Consider the following 13,022-nt stretch of genomic DNA (forward strand, 5'->3'; position numbering starts at 1 on the left):
TTGATATGCTCTTCATTGGGCTGTGTACTTGAACCATGCCAATAAAATCTCAAATACAGGCTGCAGCAATCTACCATTAAGTGCATTGCACAGGAACATCACTTGATACTGTGATGCAGGGAGTTCCCACAATACTGATTTTGACATTCATAAGAATGAATGCATATATGGGACATGGTTATCTCAAGGACTCTGCTAATCAGGACTGTTAGAATAAGGAGAGGTCATACAGGTACTCAGCTTGATTTTAAGTGAGGAGAGCAGGAATTTGCAGTGGGCATTTCCACTCTCCACTTGTAGAGCCTGGATGTGTGGCACTTCAAAAGGCTCAGCCTAATATTTTTTTCAAGGTTTTGGCTAAGCTAGAAGATGAGTGAAGAGCTGGAAAGGAACTCTGTGATCTGTGTCTGTGATATGCATTTATTTATGAATGGGGACTGGAGTGGGAAGATGGTGAAACACCTCCATTACACTAAGTGATTGCAGTGTGAAATTAAACTATACAACAGCTCAAAGGGCGTAGAGTGGCCACATAGGTACACTTAGGGATAAAAAGAAAAAATGCTAATAAATATTTCCCCAGATCCAGGTTTCCTCTTAGGAACTTGTAGTAACTCAGCTCACTACGTGAACATTCTCTCTAGCACACATTGTACTTAAAGGAGCAGTTTCCCCACATGACTTCATTCTAATTACCTACAAATAGTCATACAAGAAAAACCTCAATCCACTCATGCTCTTTGCAGCTGTGATTAGCATTTTCATTTCAGAACTTCTGAGTGACATTGCTTGCCCGGAATTCATTACTCAACCTCCCTGCATAATGCATGGCAGCCCGGTGCTGATGTGTCACAGTGCCTCTGTGCAGTGCCCCAGAACACTGTCCATGCACTGCAACAGCTGCCAACAGATAGATCACAACAGCCTGGCAAAGCACTTAGGACATTTAAAATGCCTCTTTTTAGATTCTAGGAAAAATGCAGCTACTACTCTCAGTGGCCTCACAAATCTTCAGGACATCAGTAGGTGGTTCTGCCTGTGGGTGGAAGAGACACTGCATACTTAAAAAGCAGTATTAAGAGTTACAGGAGCCCTTCTACCTCTAAAACCACAGAAATTTCAATTGTAACACAACTTGAAATTTACAGGGATCAGTTAAGTTAATTTGCCACCTCTGCTTTGAGGAACAAGTAATTATGGAATAGTATCAGAAATACTTTAAGAATTGGTTAGTCATGATACTTCATGCTGTATGAGTAAGATAAGACTGGAGCTTTAATCAGCTGCCTGGTAAAGGCTTGGGTTTTCTTTGCATTTGTCTTGTGTCCAAATCTTTAAGTATATATCTAATATATAGAGATATATATAATATAAATCTATACCTATATTTATATACGTAATATAGATATAATATGCATTTTGTATAGCATATCTTTGAGGTAACAGCTGTCTCTGTACCTTGTACAAGATGAATTATCCTGTCTGCTCTAAACTAATTCTAAAATTCCACGAGTTATTCTGTAATGAACAATTCTGCTGGAAGAAACCTCACCACACAGAATCTGATTTCTCTCTGGTTTTTTGCCATTTCCCTATTGAAAGCTTTGCTTACTTTCAGCATGTAAAAGCAGTACTACATGAGTTAGCATGGAACCTTATGACGTACTTGTATGACATAACTGCATGTGGCCATCACCTCAATACACAATGTGCCACCAGCTGAGATCTCAAGTTGTCAGATGCAAATTAACATGTGTCACATTTACAGTCCAAGAACATCATCTCTGGATAATGAAGCATTTGTTGAATTATTCTGAAGCTAAGGATAAGAAATTCTCTTCTCTGACTCAGTGGCACTTCTGCACATTTTGCCATCAGTTTGATAGTGAAAATAGAAGCCATGCTTCTTCCCAGAGGGACCATCATGCATAACTTGGAAAGGAGAACTGCTAGGAGTTCTTGTGAAGGAATATATTTTCAATGACTTCACGTGATGAACTGGTGTTGCAGCCAGTCACTAACTAGGAAGCTCACCAGATGTGTAAATGGGTAAATTTCACTGCTTTTCCACGTCTTAAAAACATACATTCTGAGAAACACAGAAGTAAGGAAAGGGAGCAGTGATTATAATTTTGAAATATAAAAAAATTGAATAAATTTAAATATGCATTAAAAATATACTCAGACTTCAACTCCAGCATTTATTAAATAAATATAGGGAATTTCAATTATTTTTGCAAACCAAAATATAAAAAAAAATTATATTTATCTTTTTCTAGTGTTTAACTAGTTAAAATTTCTTAAAATTAGCAACCTGTCTCTGTGTTCACAATAATCAATGTCTTCATATGAGACCAAGGTGACAAATTAAATGTGCCAGAATATTTTCAGCAAAATCTAAAACAACCAACATCATGAAACAGCTATGGAAAAACTGGAAAGTCTAAACTGTAAAATTCCATTAAAAATAACTCTGACCTAGGGGAAAACCATAACGGATAATCCTCAATCTACCTCTTAGGATGTCTAATAGCCCCAAAAAGATGCAGAGAAGCCAATGCATTTAGGAGTAGTAAATACTAGCATTAACTTGGCTCTGTGTGACTGGATCTATCAAAAAGCATGGTGAGTTCAGTATTTGGAAAGATACTGGACAAACCAAGCAGACATATTCAACAGACAGGGGAAAGAGCCTTATCTCATCTAGTCCAGAAAAGGGAAGGGTTTTAACAGAAGGCTGTACTTAAATTGTAGGAAACCAATTATGGTCTAGGCAAGGAGTACCTGAAAATGCAGATGAGCTACATGGCAAACCAACCTGCCAGCCCACCTGTGCCACGCTGTGTGCTAATGCCTGCACGAGCTGTGACCTAATTGCTGGCTGCTTGCATTACAAACAAAATTGCATCATTGATCAGGTTCCTTAGGGGCCACTTTTATATTCCCCTGGAAAATTCTGCAGACTGATGGAAACAAGATATCTCAGCAGAAGCTTTCAGTGGTCTGTGTAAGACAAGAAAAATCTTGTGTTCTTTTTAAACAGAACAAATATGAGTAGTGCATTGATGCAGTGACAGACATTAGGAGCAATATCCTACATAAGAGTCAGTAGGATTTTGGTGACACAAAGTGGAAAACTGTAATAAAGAGACACATTGGTAATAATTAAAAATGTAAAAAAGAAAGGTTCATGACTGGAAGTTCATAATGCAGGAAGATTTGTAAAGATGTGGAATTTAAGCAGATAAAAAAGAAGTGAATTCTGGTTAATTACACATACAAATGCAAAAACCACATTCTTTAATTTTAAAGGGAAAGAGAGAAGGATAACAAATTAAAGAATTATATATAGAATATCAGGTGAGAGTTGTACAGCTGTTTTATATGCTGACTAGGTTACTTTAAATGAAAGCAAACAGCTCTATGCACAGGACACCCATCGCCATTGTCCAAACAGAAAAGAGACAAGGGGTCTGTCCCTCTTCCATGTTCCTAATTGTTTTCAACATGTTAGTCCTGTAAAAAGCATGGTCACGTGCATGGCAACTAGAATACAATGTGCATAGACAAAAGAACATGAATCAGAGATCCATACTGATGAGGAAGAGCAGAGAAGCAATGCAGGAAAATAAGCTCGTTCTGAAGTTGTTCAACAAGTGATCAGCATGCGGATTAACAGAGAAGTCACAGACAGATACTCGTGTAGGTGGCTCTCTGGAAGCAGAGTGCATGACACACAGAACACACTGCCAGGACATGGGACAGGAGACACCAGCATCAACTGTATACACACACCTTACCTATTCTGGGGTCCTCAGGCGACATCTGGGAGAAATACCACTTTCAGGATCGTTGCAGCCTCTGCAGACTTCAAAGTAAGCTTGAAAAATATACAGTACTTAGGGACATCATGAGCTTTCTTCCAGCTGTACAGTACCAAAGTCAGTTTGCACTATGTCTTGTTGACACTTCTGGGGAGCTTCCAGGAAAACAGAATATCAAAACCAAAACAGTTATTAATTATGGGCCGAAATGGATAAATACTATTTGATTCACTACAATGTACACAGTACCTTTGTTCTATTATGTTATCCTTAAAAACTTCACTGGAATGGGTAGTGCCACCAAGGAAGGCAGAAATTCGGAGTCAGAAACAAATGCTTTCTCCCAATTTTGAGAAAATAAATCTCTAATCTAGATTTATACATAGATACATACATATATATATATACACACACACACAAAGACACATACACTTGTATCTCAATAAACAAAGACTAGTGCCCTTGTGGAGGTGTGAAATAATTGCTATAAGTGCTTGCATAGATACTCATATTGTGAAATGGTTGTTTGTTCCCAAGTATTTGAATGTATTTCAAAGGTGGGTTCTGCCTAAACGCCTTCAGAAATGCCATCTGCAAATACAGAGATACTCAGCAAATCTGTTTACCCAATTTCTCAGATACAGTGAGTGATGGCTGTGGCTCCATTTGGTGCAGAACTCCACCAGGACAGGACCTGTGTGTGTTGCTGATATCCTGTGAGTACTCCTTGTGTCACCATTCAGGCTGCTTACAGCTGAGCAGGTAGGTAAATTAAGCAGATTTGTAACTCAAAGGTTGCATTTAGAAACCAAATGCTTCAACTTTAAGATGGAGATGCATTAAGAAAAAAAATTGTCTAATTTCACTGTAATAACAGGTTCCAATTGAAAGAAAACTATCAAATTGGGAAGAATTTAAAACAAAGGTGCTGGTTGTTTAATATCTCCACACGTGCCAATTCCAGAGAGAAGCCATCCTTTCCTGTTATTCATATCACATAAAGATTTCATTTCAAAGTAATTATTACTTGTTTGGGAGAGAGGCAGTGCCCTGCATACTGAACAACAAGTTACCAATGCCTTGCTTGGCAGGGACTTTCTTCTGTGTGATCCCATATTTGCATTCATAATCTTTTTTTTATCTTCAGTCTCCAGGGTGGTTCCCACCTTTCCCTTCCTGCACCAAGTCCTGCTCTGATAAAAGGTACACCTCATGTAACTGACTTGCACATTAACTCAAGCCAGGGCAAGCAAAGGGGAAGTTCAGGGTTTCAAAATGAAACTTAAAATTTACAAAGCAGCTGCCAATTAGTCAGACCTTAATTTTGCAGATTTATTTAGGAAAAAAATTTAACATGAGCAAATGAGAATACTTCAGTGTTACAACAGAGTATATAAATGTCTAGCAATAGTCAAATAATTTGATCTTTAAATACAAAATAACCACATGAACACCTAATATACAGGTTTCATCTGAATACATATTTATTAGATAAATATTAGGTTGTCACATCATCTAACTACATACAGTTTTGCAAGACTAAAAATCACAATTATTTTTTCTGACCAGTTTAAAGTATGAAATGATTGCATTGTACTGTACATACAATGTACAAACAAAGACAATGGCCATTTTTGCATGTTACCTCAGATTGTACTTTTTTTTTTTTTTAATTCTCCTCTGATCGTGATATCAAAAATTGTACAAAGTATGAATTTGGTTACAATTTTTTTTTTTCTTTTTTAATCCCCGTATTTTTCTTCATTATTTCTGTAGCACCCTAAAAATACACAGGTGATAGACTAGTACACATAAGCTAAATATTACATGTAGATAAAACAAAACAAAACAAAGGATCAGAGTATATTACAGAAGTGAAAGTGGAACAAATGCTGAGACTCCACAAACGCTAACAAACAGGATTCATTTTCCACATAAGATGGAGCTTCAAGCTTTTTTCCTGCGAAATAAAAACAATGCACATTCCAAGGAAAATGAATGCATTTCTGTTAACATGTCTCTATTTGTCATTTACATATGTACAGCTGTCCCTTGAGTCTCCGCTGCAGACACTGGCGTGTACTGTCAGTCCTATAATAATGTCTTGGCAGCAGAACTGTAGATCTCTGTGGGTTCTTTCCCAGATGAACTTCCATAGGGAAACGATTAAAAGGTATAAACAAACAAAAAAAAAAAGGAAGAAAAATACTACTGGAATCTCATATAATAATTAAGCTTTAAAAGAAATGACTGTGATTACCCTATTTGCTAGGTTTTTTTTCTCTAAACTTTAGTACGGCAGTGAACAGATAAAAAAATAACTAAATTTCAGAAGCTTTTTCATACTGACTTCACTATACAGTACCTGATTTTAGGTGACATAAATTTTAAAACTGTCTCAAATGTCCAACGTTTGGGTGATGGGTAAAAATTGTACTTTATTTTTTAAGTTCTGCTTAGAAACCAAACATTTCTGTAAGTTTAAAGATGTCAACTCTCCGCTTTAATTATCTATTACTGTACAAAGCAGGTGCCAAAACTGCTCCAAACATATTGCTAATATCTATGGGGCTTTTTTTTTCCCTTTATGCTTTCCAACAGGTACTTTTACATGATACATTTTAAATACTAGCAGTTAGCAAAAGGTCAATTCTTAACATACCTGGCTTAAAATACTAATATTGTGTTTAAGAGAAAATTCATTTTTGGTGACTAACTTAGCTGCTCAGGAATCAGTGGACAATGAAACATGAAATAGAATCAATTAAAAAAAAATCAAAGCAACCAGTTCCAACTAATTGTGAGAAATCTTTATTCCCAAACCTATGGCTTAAGGAACTTACCCCCCAAATAGAAAAAAACTAACTCTAAGGGCATAAAGTCAGTTTATCATTAGCCACCTCTGCACATGACTTCCAGACCTATATAAAAAATGCAGCAAAAAACCAGGGGGAAACTACTACAGGAAAATGGCTACACAACACATCTGTATCAGTAACTGAACAATGGTCTTTCCTAGGAATTGTGTGATAGCAGCACCACACCACAACCATATTACCATGTATTACACCAAGGTATCTTTAATATTCTGCACAGATCCTCTACAGGTTGTCAAGCCTACATAAGAAAAAAGACACTTCTAAGCAGAATAAAATATACTATACTGTTTCCCACCCCCACCCACCAACATCCCTAAGTGTCTTTGCCCCAGTTTCAGAGACTGGAGCACCAGTACAGCAATATAAATATGGTACCATACAGATTTGCTGCTTGCCTCAGTGCATCTTTACCTGGTCAGACCGCTGGTCCTACATGTTCTGCTCTCTTGGGCAAATGAACAAACTCTGCCATTGCCAGCTCATGATCACCCACAGTCAGTGAACACTGGTTGATCAGTTGGGGTTACTTTTTCCCTAGGCAAACACAATTATGTTTCCATGACAGAGCTGGGCCCTGATTATCCAGGTACTGCCTGATGTATCAATTCATTCATTACATAAATGGATATGAAATTTGGGCTAACTTACCAAAAGAAAATAGGGGGGAAAAAAACCCAAAACCCAACTCCCTTATTCTGTTAAAGAACCCTCAATTTTCTTTTTTAAAAAAGGACCCATATTTTTCTTCAGACAAGGTATTTAAAAACACCAGCAAAAGTATAACCAGATCATGAAAATGTTGAATATTATCAAAGACAATACTAAAATATTCACAGAGATATTTACAATAGCAATTCTTAAAATAATTGATTTTGCATAATGAACAGCGCCTTTCTTAAAAAAACTTGAAAGAGGAAAAATATAAGTGTGGGACCATTTCTACATAATACGTTTGACAGATTCAATACTCCTACTGGAAATTAAAAGAACTAAACCGCCATTTCCTTTAATATCTACAGCAAGGTGCTGCTGACTAGCATATATATACCACAACGCATGTACAGCAGTAGTGGGAAACGTTAACAAAAAGAGCAAAATAAAACAAAAAAATGCAGAGAATTTACAAATATGACTTTGGTGAGGAAAGCAAATCCAGAGTTGTAAGCACAGAGCATGCCATTTACAGCACTGCAAACTAAACACAGAGGGCTAGGATGCTATCTAGTCAAACTGACAGGAACAAACAAAATTTTGCCTGGCACTTCAGTTTAAAACGCATTGTGGCGAGCAAATGAAGGGTGTTTGATTGGATTTAGGAAGAGGAAAAGGAGCAGGGTCAAAATGCTTTAGTATCAAAAGAAACAAAACCAGTAACTGTACAGTGGGGAAAAGCTGAAATGTTGCACCACGAGGGCAAAGTTGGCACACATGCACTTCTTACACAGCTACTGTACATCATTTATAAGAGAGAGAGAGAGAGAGACAAAGAGCACAGAAATGGGCACAGAAGCAATAGGAAGCTCATGCAGGAGCAGCAACCACACAAGAAGCAAAGATCACAGGGGCAAGACAGTAATTGTGGCAGCAGGGTCTCTCGAGGGCAGTAGCAATCTACTGACAGGTACTTATTCTCCCCACACTCGGTCCTTCAGAAGAAAGAGCTCATCCCAGCAGCCAAAGTTTAAAAAAAGGAACTGAAGGAGGAGAAAAGGAAAAGGCGGAAGTATCTGTAACAGTCACAAAAACAGAATGCAAAGCAAAACTAAAATGAAGCTGTAAGACGTCTGTCCAATGTCAATGCCCCTTCTCAAGCTGATTATTAAAAATAATTATGCGGAAAATGATGTTATTCTCCCTCCATCCTGCAATGATTTCCTCGCTGCCTTCAACCCAGCTTGTCTTACTATGCATTGTGCAGTACAGACAGTGACACAAACTCTTGGGGCACCGAAGGCTGTGGGTAATAATCAGGAACAGTTTGGTTTGCATCCTCCCTCCCTCTCTTTTCCATTATGTATGGCATACATGGCAAAAAAGATCTATTACAGCAATCTCTACAGCTGGATGTTAACACAGTCAGAAACAGTACTGATTTGAAACCAAATCACAAAAATCCCTAAACATTGAAAACTTTAAAAAAATTTTTCCTGGGTGCTTCCAATCTGTGTGCTGGGCCAGAGGAATCCTCTGCAAAGAGATGGTAAAGACCCCTGCGCTTGCAGAAATCCCGACACCCATGGCTGCGGCCTGCAGAGCTCAGGACTCTGTTACTGAAGTCACATTAGCTACACTGCTGGCTCCCTCTGACAGGCCTATGTGTCTTCCCTAACTTTGCCACTTGACTGTAGGATTTGTGCTTTTTTGAGCTTTGTAGGTGGTTTTTTTTTTTCATTTTGTGTGTGGCCAGGACAATTACTCCAAGGCAAACCCATGGTTGGAGGGGGGCAGAGGAGAGGTGGGGTAGAGGGAGATACAGTTTCAAAAAAATGGAAGAACAAGCATTGTAAAGACACTCTGAGACGGGTCAATTAAAGACAGTTCCATTCTGTTGATTTTTCTTCCCTTGCCAAGATTCGGTTTTGCCAAGATACTTCACACTATGTTTATCACAGAACTCTCTCTCTAGAGGATGAACACTAAATGGGGTTTCCAATAGCTGCACAACTGTCTATGCTTCTTTGTCACATGTAGCATGGCAGACTTGGAGATTACTGCATTTATTTAACTTTTGTATTATTTTCTCCCGTCACTTTCGCAGTCTTTGAAGCTAACAAAAGCAGTTCTGAGATGAAGAAAGCAGGGAGTGCACCATTGGATCGTGTTGTGAGGTTTTTTTCTTCTCTTGTGGAAAAGGAGTGTTAAGATTCCTCGCTGTGCAGCCACACACGTGTGAACAAGTGAAAAGGATGGGAGAATACATGTGGTTTCAGTTGTTCTCAAAGAGAGACAGAAGGTCATCATTACTATTGCTTGGCAAATCAGGAGGATCCAGGTATGAAAGCAGCTCATCGGGATTTGTGAGTTCTGGAAGCAGCTATAAAATACAAAGATAAAATAAAAATTACAGATAACAGAAACACAACTGAGAAAAGAAAGGGATTAAACACCACACATTCCTGGAATCTGGTTTTCACAACAATATATCCAAATAAAACAGAAGGCAGTGTCACAAGCCTAGCACCCTCAGGTGATGCAGTATCCAATTGCTTGTGAAAGTCTCTGTGACTCAGTTTTCACCTGTGAATTACATTATCATCTCAGTTAGGGTTTCTCAGTCCACCTCCCCATCATATTGCCTGGCTCATCATGCTGACAAAACGTTCTGGATAATTGTTCATTATGGATGTTTCCTATAAAACACTGCATTTGAAACTAGCACTTTGAGTAATCCATATGAGCTTTAAGGTAGATGGGCAAAGGCTGGTCTGGCTCTCACACATCAGTTTGATGGCCACCCAAAGCCTGCAACTCTACAGAAGGAGGCAGCCCTGTCCTTTGCTCACCCCCAGTAACTCCTCAGTGCACTGATCTAAGCTCTGGGACAGTGACCAGGAGCAAGGAACTCACCCAGGGTTAAAGCAACCAACAAATCAGGGAAAGTGGAAAAAAAAACAGTTGAGGAGGAGTATGGAGAGAGGAGTGACAAGGCAGCTGGGTGAGTCCTCTTTTCTGTGGCAGGGGTTTACAGTGGTTGGAAGTACTTGACTACAGCATTACATGCAATTCCAGACATTTTAAAGGGTCACAGGTGTAACACTCCACCCAAGAGAAAATGACCTAATCTGGTCATTTTCTTTAAAGTATCTTTAAAGTATCAAAAGTTCTTTAAAGTATCAAAATTAATAGCTATGGGACTTAATTTGTATTTCCATTAATAAACCATCACAACACATTCTTTTTGATCTGACAGATGACAAGCACATTGTAACTCCTGCATTGTGCATCAGGCAAAGTTTTCTGCTCTATAATGCATCTTGCCCTTTCCTAAGCAAATATAAAAGTGTCATATATAAAAATTGCAGGGAACAGTTTGTAATAAAGCCCTTTTATGTTCTGCATTGTTTTAAAAACAGAAAAATATGGACTGTTTTAACAAACTTAATAACAGGTACAAGAAATTAATTTAAAGTTGTTCAATGTTTTCAAATATTATAAAACCAAAAGCTTGACCACTTCAATTTAACAAATAAATACTGTATTTATATGCTTCTATTACTCTTGTGCAAATGAAACTTCATCTTCTAACATTATATGGATAAACAGATTTTTCAATAAGCTAAACATGAAATGCCAAAAAAAGTTTACTGCTTTCTAAGCATTTTGAAAAAAATGCAATGTGAAGTTTACATAAACAGAATCTCCCAGAAGGAATCTTCTTAAGCTACCACCTCATTTTACTCATGGTAAAAATGCTATTTTCATTGTACAGAGACATGACACTTTTAAATGTACTTCACCTATCATAATTTTTTATGAGTGTATCATAAAAAATCCAAAAAGGAAAAAAAAAAGTCCAAAAGAAAACGGCAGCCCCACCAAGTGTGGAGAAATAAAAAAGTTATTGAATCTGTCCTACAACTTGTTCTTAAAAATTTGAATCGTCTATGAGACTCATTCTGGTATAACGGGGATTTTTTAAAAAGTTTGAGTGGAAATTTTAAGCAATATGCTCAGTATGTGAACTTGAAGTCTTTGGAGTTGTGAGAGTGACCTCGGCTTCCCTCAGTCAGAGGGGTCAGGCAGCACAGCTGGCCTCCTGCCCCACTGGTGTGAAACCCAGAGACCTTAGGAAGGACTTGCTGGGAACTGAGAGTGTTGTGCTGGAGCAGGGACAGAAGAGAGAGGAGTGCCAGGGCCTGTGAGGGGGTGATGGGGACAGAAGCTACAAGAATGTACCAGATTTAGGGTAGAGTTTTGAGAAGTGTACCCTGTGCTCCTGAAGCGCAAATTGAGAGATCTAACCAGTGATTTCAGTATTGAGTCTCTGCTGTCTGAAGTACCTGTGCAGATCTCCCTTGTCTGTGCCTGCATCCATATGAGGTGGACTCTTTAATCCAGGTTAAACCTTAGACTCATCTCACTGCATCTCACTGCATTCCTGCAGAATGACTGTGACTGTGTCAGTAGGGAGTGGGTCAAGTTGCCCACAGTACAGTGCCCTGTTTGCTTTGCTGCATGGGACTTTATTCAGCCAGGTTTCACAAGGCACCATTAAAATAATCCATCTGATCAGGATCACGGGTATTTCCGGAAAGTTTATTTCCCACACTGTACAGCACTTGCCTCCCGTTAAGAAACCAGCAATCCTTCATCAGTGATAACCACAGTACTGTGTAAGTGTACAGATTCTTGTACTTTGTTTCTCACCAAGGAATGGGTGCTTGACACATAACAAAATGCTGTATGTTTCTTAAATATTAGAAGAAAAAAAGAGACATTTTTATTTCACCTTTTAGTATTGCTCAGACAGGATCCTTAAGGGTTCAAGACTTCAACTGCCACATGAACTATTGTTCCCAAAGGATGTGCACACAACCATATTGTGTGAAACAGCAGAAGCTGCCTCACTGATCACTGTTCCTGCAGCATCCAGGAGCCTCTATCTGTCCCCTAACCCTTTCCCTCTCCTGTGATGCTACCTGCCAGTCCAGTGCTTCTGTGTGACAGGGGAGATGCAAGTATACAGCAACAGCAAATACAGATATAAATCCAAAGCACAGAAGAGAACATATCTCTAAGGAAATGAACTGTGCAGCAGCAGACTTTGGAACAGACAGAAGATACACAGAAGATACACAGGAATGCACGACTCAAACAAAAATCCAATCCTACTCCTGAGGATTTATATTTTGGGAGGTAGAGGGCTAACCAGAAAGATATACCTCAAGTAAGTCACTTCCAGCTCCACTGAATCGATGTTAAGAGATGGAAGATTACTTTTGGCCTTAAAACTAGACTTCAGTTAGTTGTGAGCTGCCTCCCATGGTGGCTAAGGAGGCAGAAAATGTCCATGTTGTTTATGTCCCTGTGTGGTGTACTGGGAGGAGGAACTTATGCTGCTGAGCCACCCACAAGAGCAGGTTTGGAAGGGCACAGACTGTTTCTGGCTGCAGGGAGCAGGGACAGTGTCACAGGGTGGGCCAACACAGAGCCTGTTCCCGCTGGCCAGGACATGCCGCAGGGCTCAGCGCAGAGCTCACTTGGCACAGCAGCGGCACAGTCAGAACCACACACAGCTGTGTCCCTCCTCCTATCCAGGCACTGCAACAGCTTCAGGGTCCAGGAGAGCACAGCCCAACCAGCGCCGAGGTGGGAAAGG

The 13,022-nt window shown here is 39.1% G+C and overlaps 1 protein-coding gene across 7 annotated transcripts in view; it reads right to left on the reverse strand.

Moving 5' to 3' along the window:
• Positions 1 to 5,284: 5,284 nt before the first annotated feature.
• The window catches only part of ZMIZ1 (zinc finger MIZ-type containing 1), a 335,745-nt gene continuing 328,007 nt past the window's right edge, over positions 5,285 to 13,022 (reverse strand). For all 7 annotated transcript variants that reach the window (XM_084210758.1, XM_084210760.1, XM_084210761.1 and 4 more), the window contains one exon: positions 5,285 to 9,737. In XM_084210758.1, coding sequence (XP_084066884.1) covers positions 9,630 to 9,737 — 108 coding nt within the window. In that variant the 3' untranslated portion in view covers positions 5,285 to 9,629. The remainder of the gene's footprint in view (positions 9,738 to 13,022) is intronic.

This window comes from Fringilla coelebs (genome assembly GCF_963513975.1).
Source record: "Fringilla coelebs genome assembly, chromosome: 8".
NCBI classification, from domain to species: Eukaryota; Metazoa; Chordata; class Aves; order Passeriformes; family Fringillidae; genus Fringilla; species Fringilla coelebs.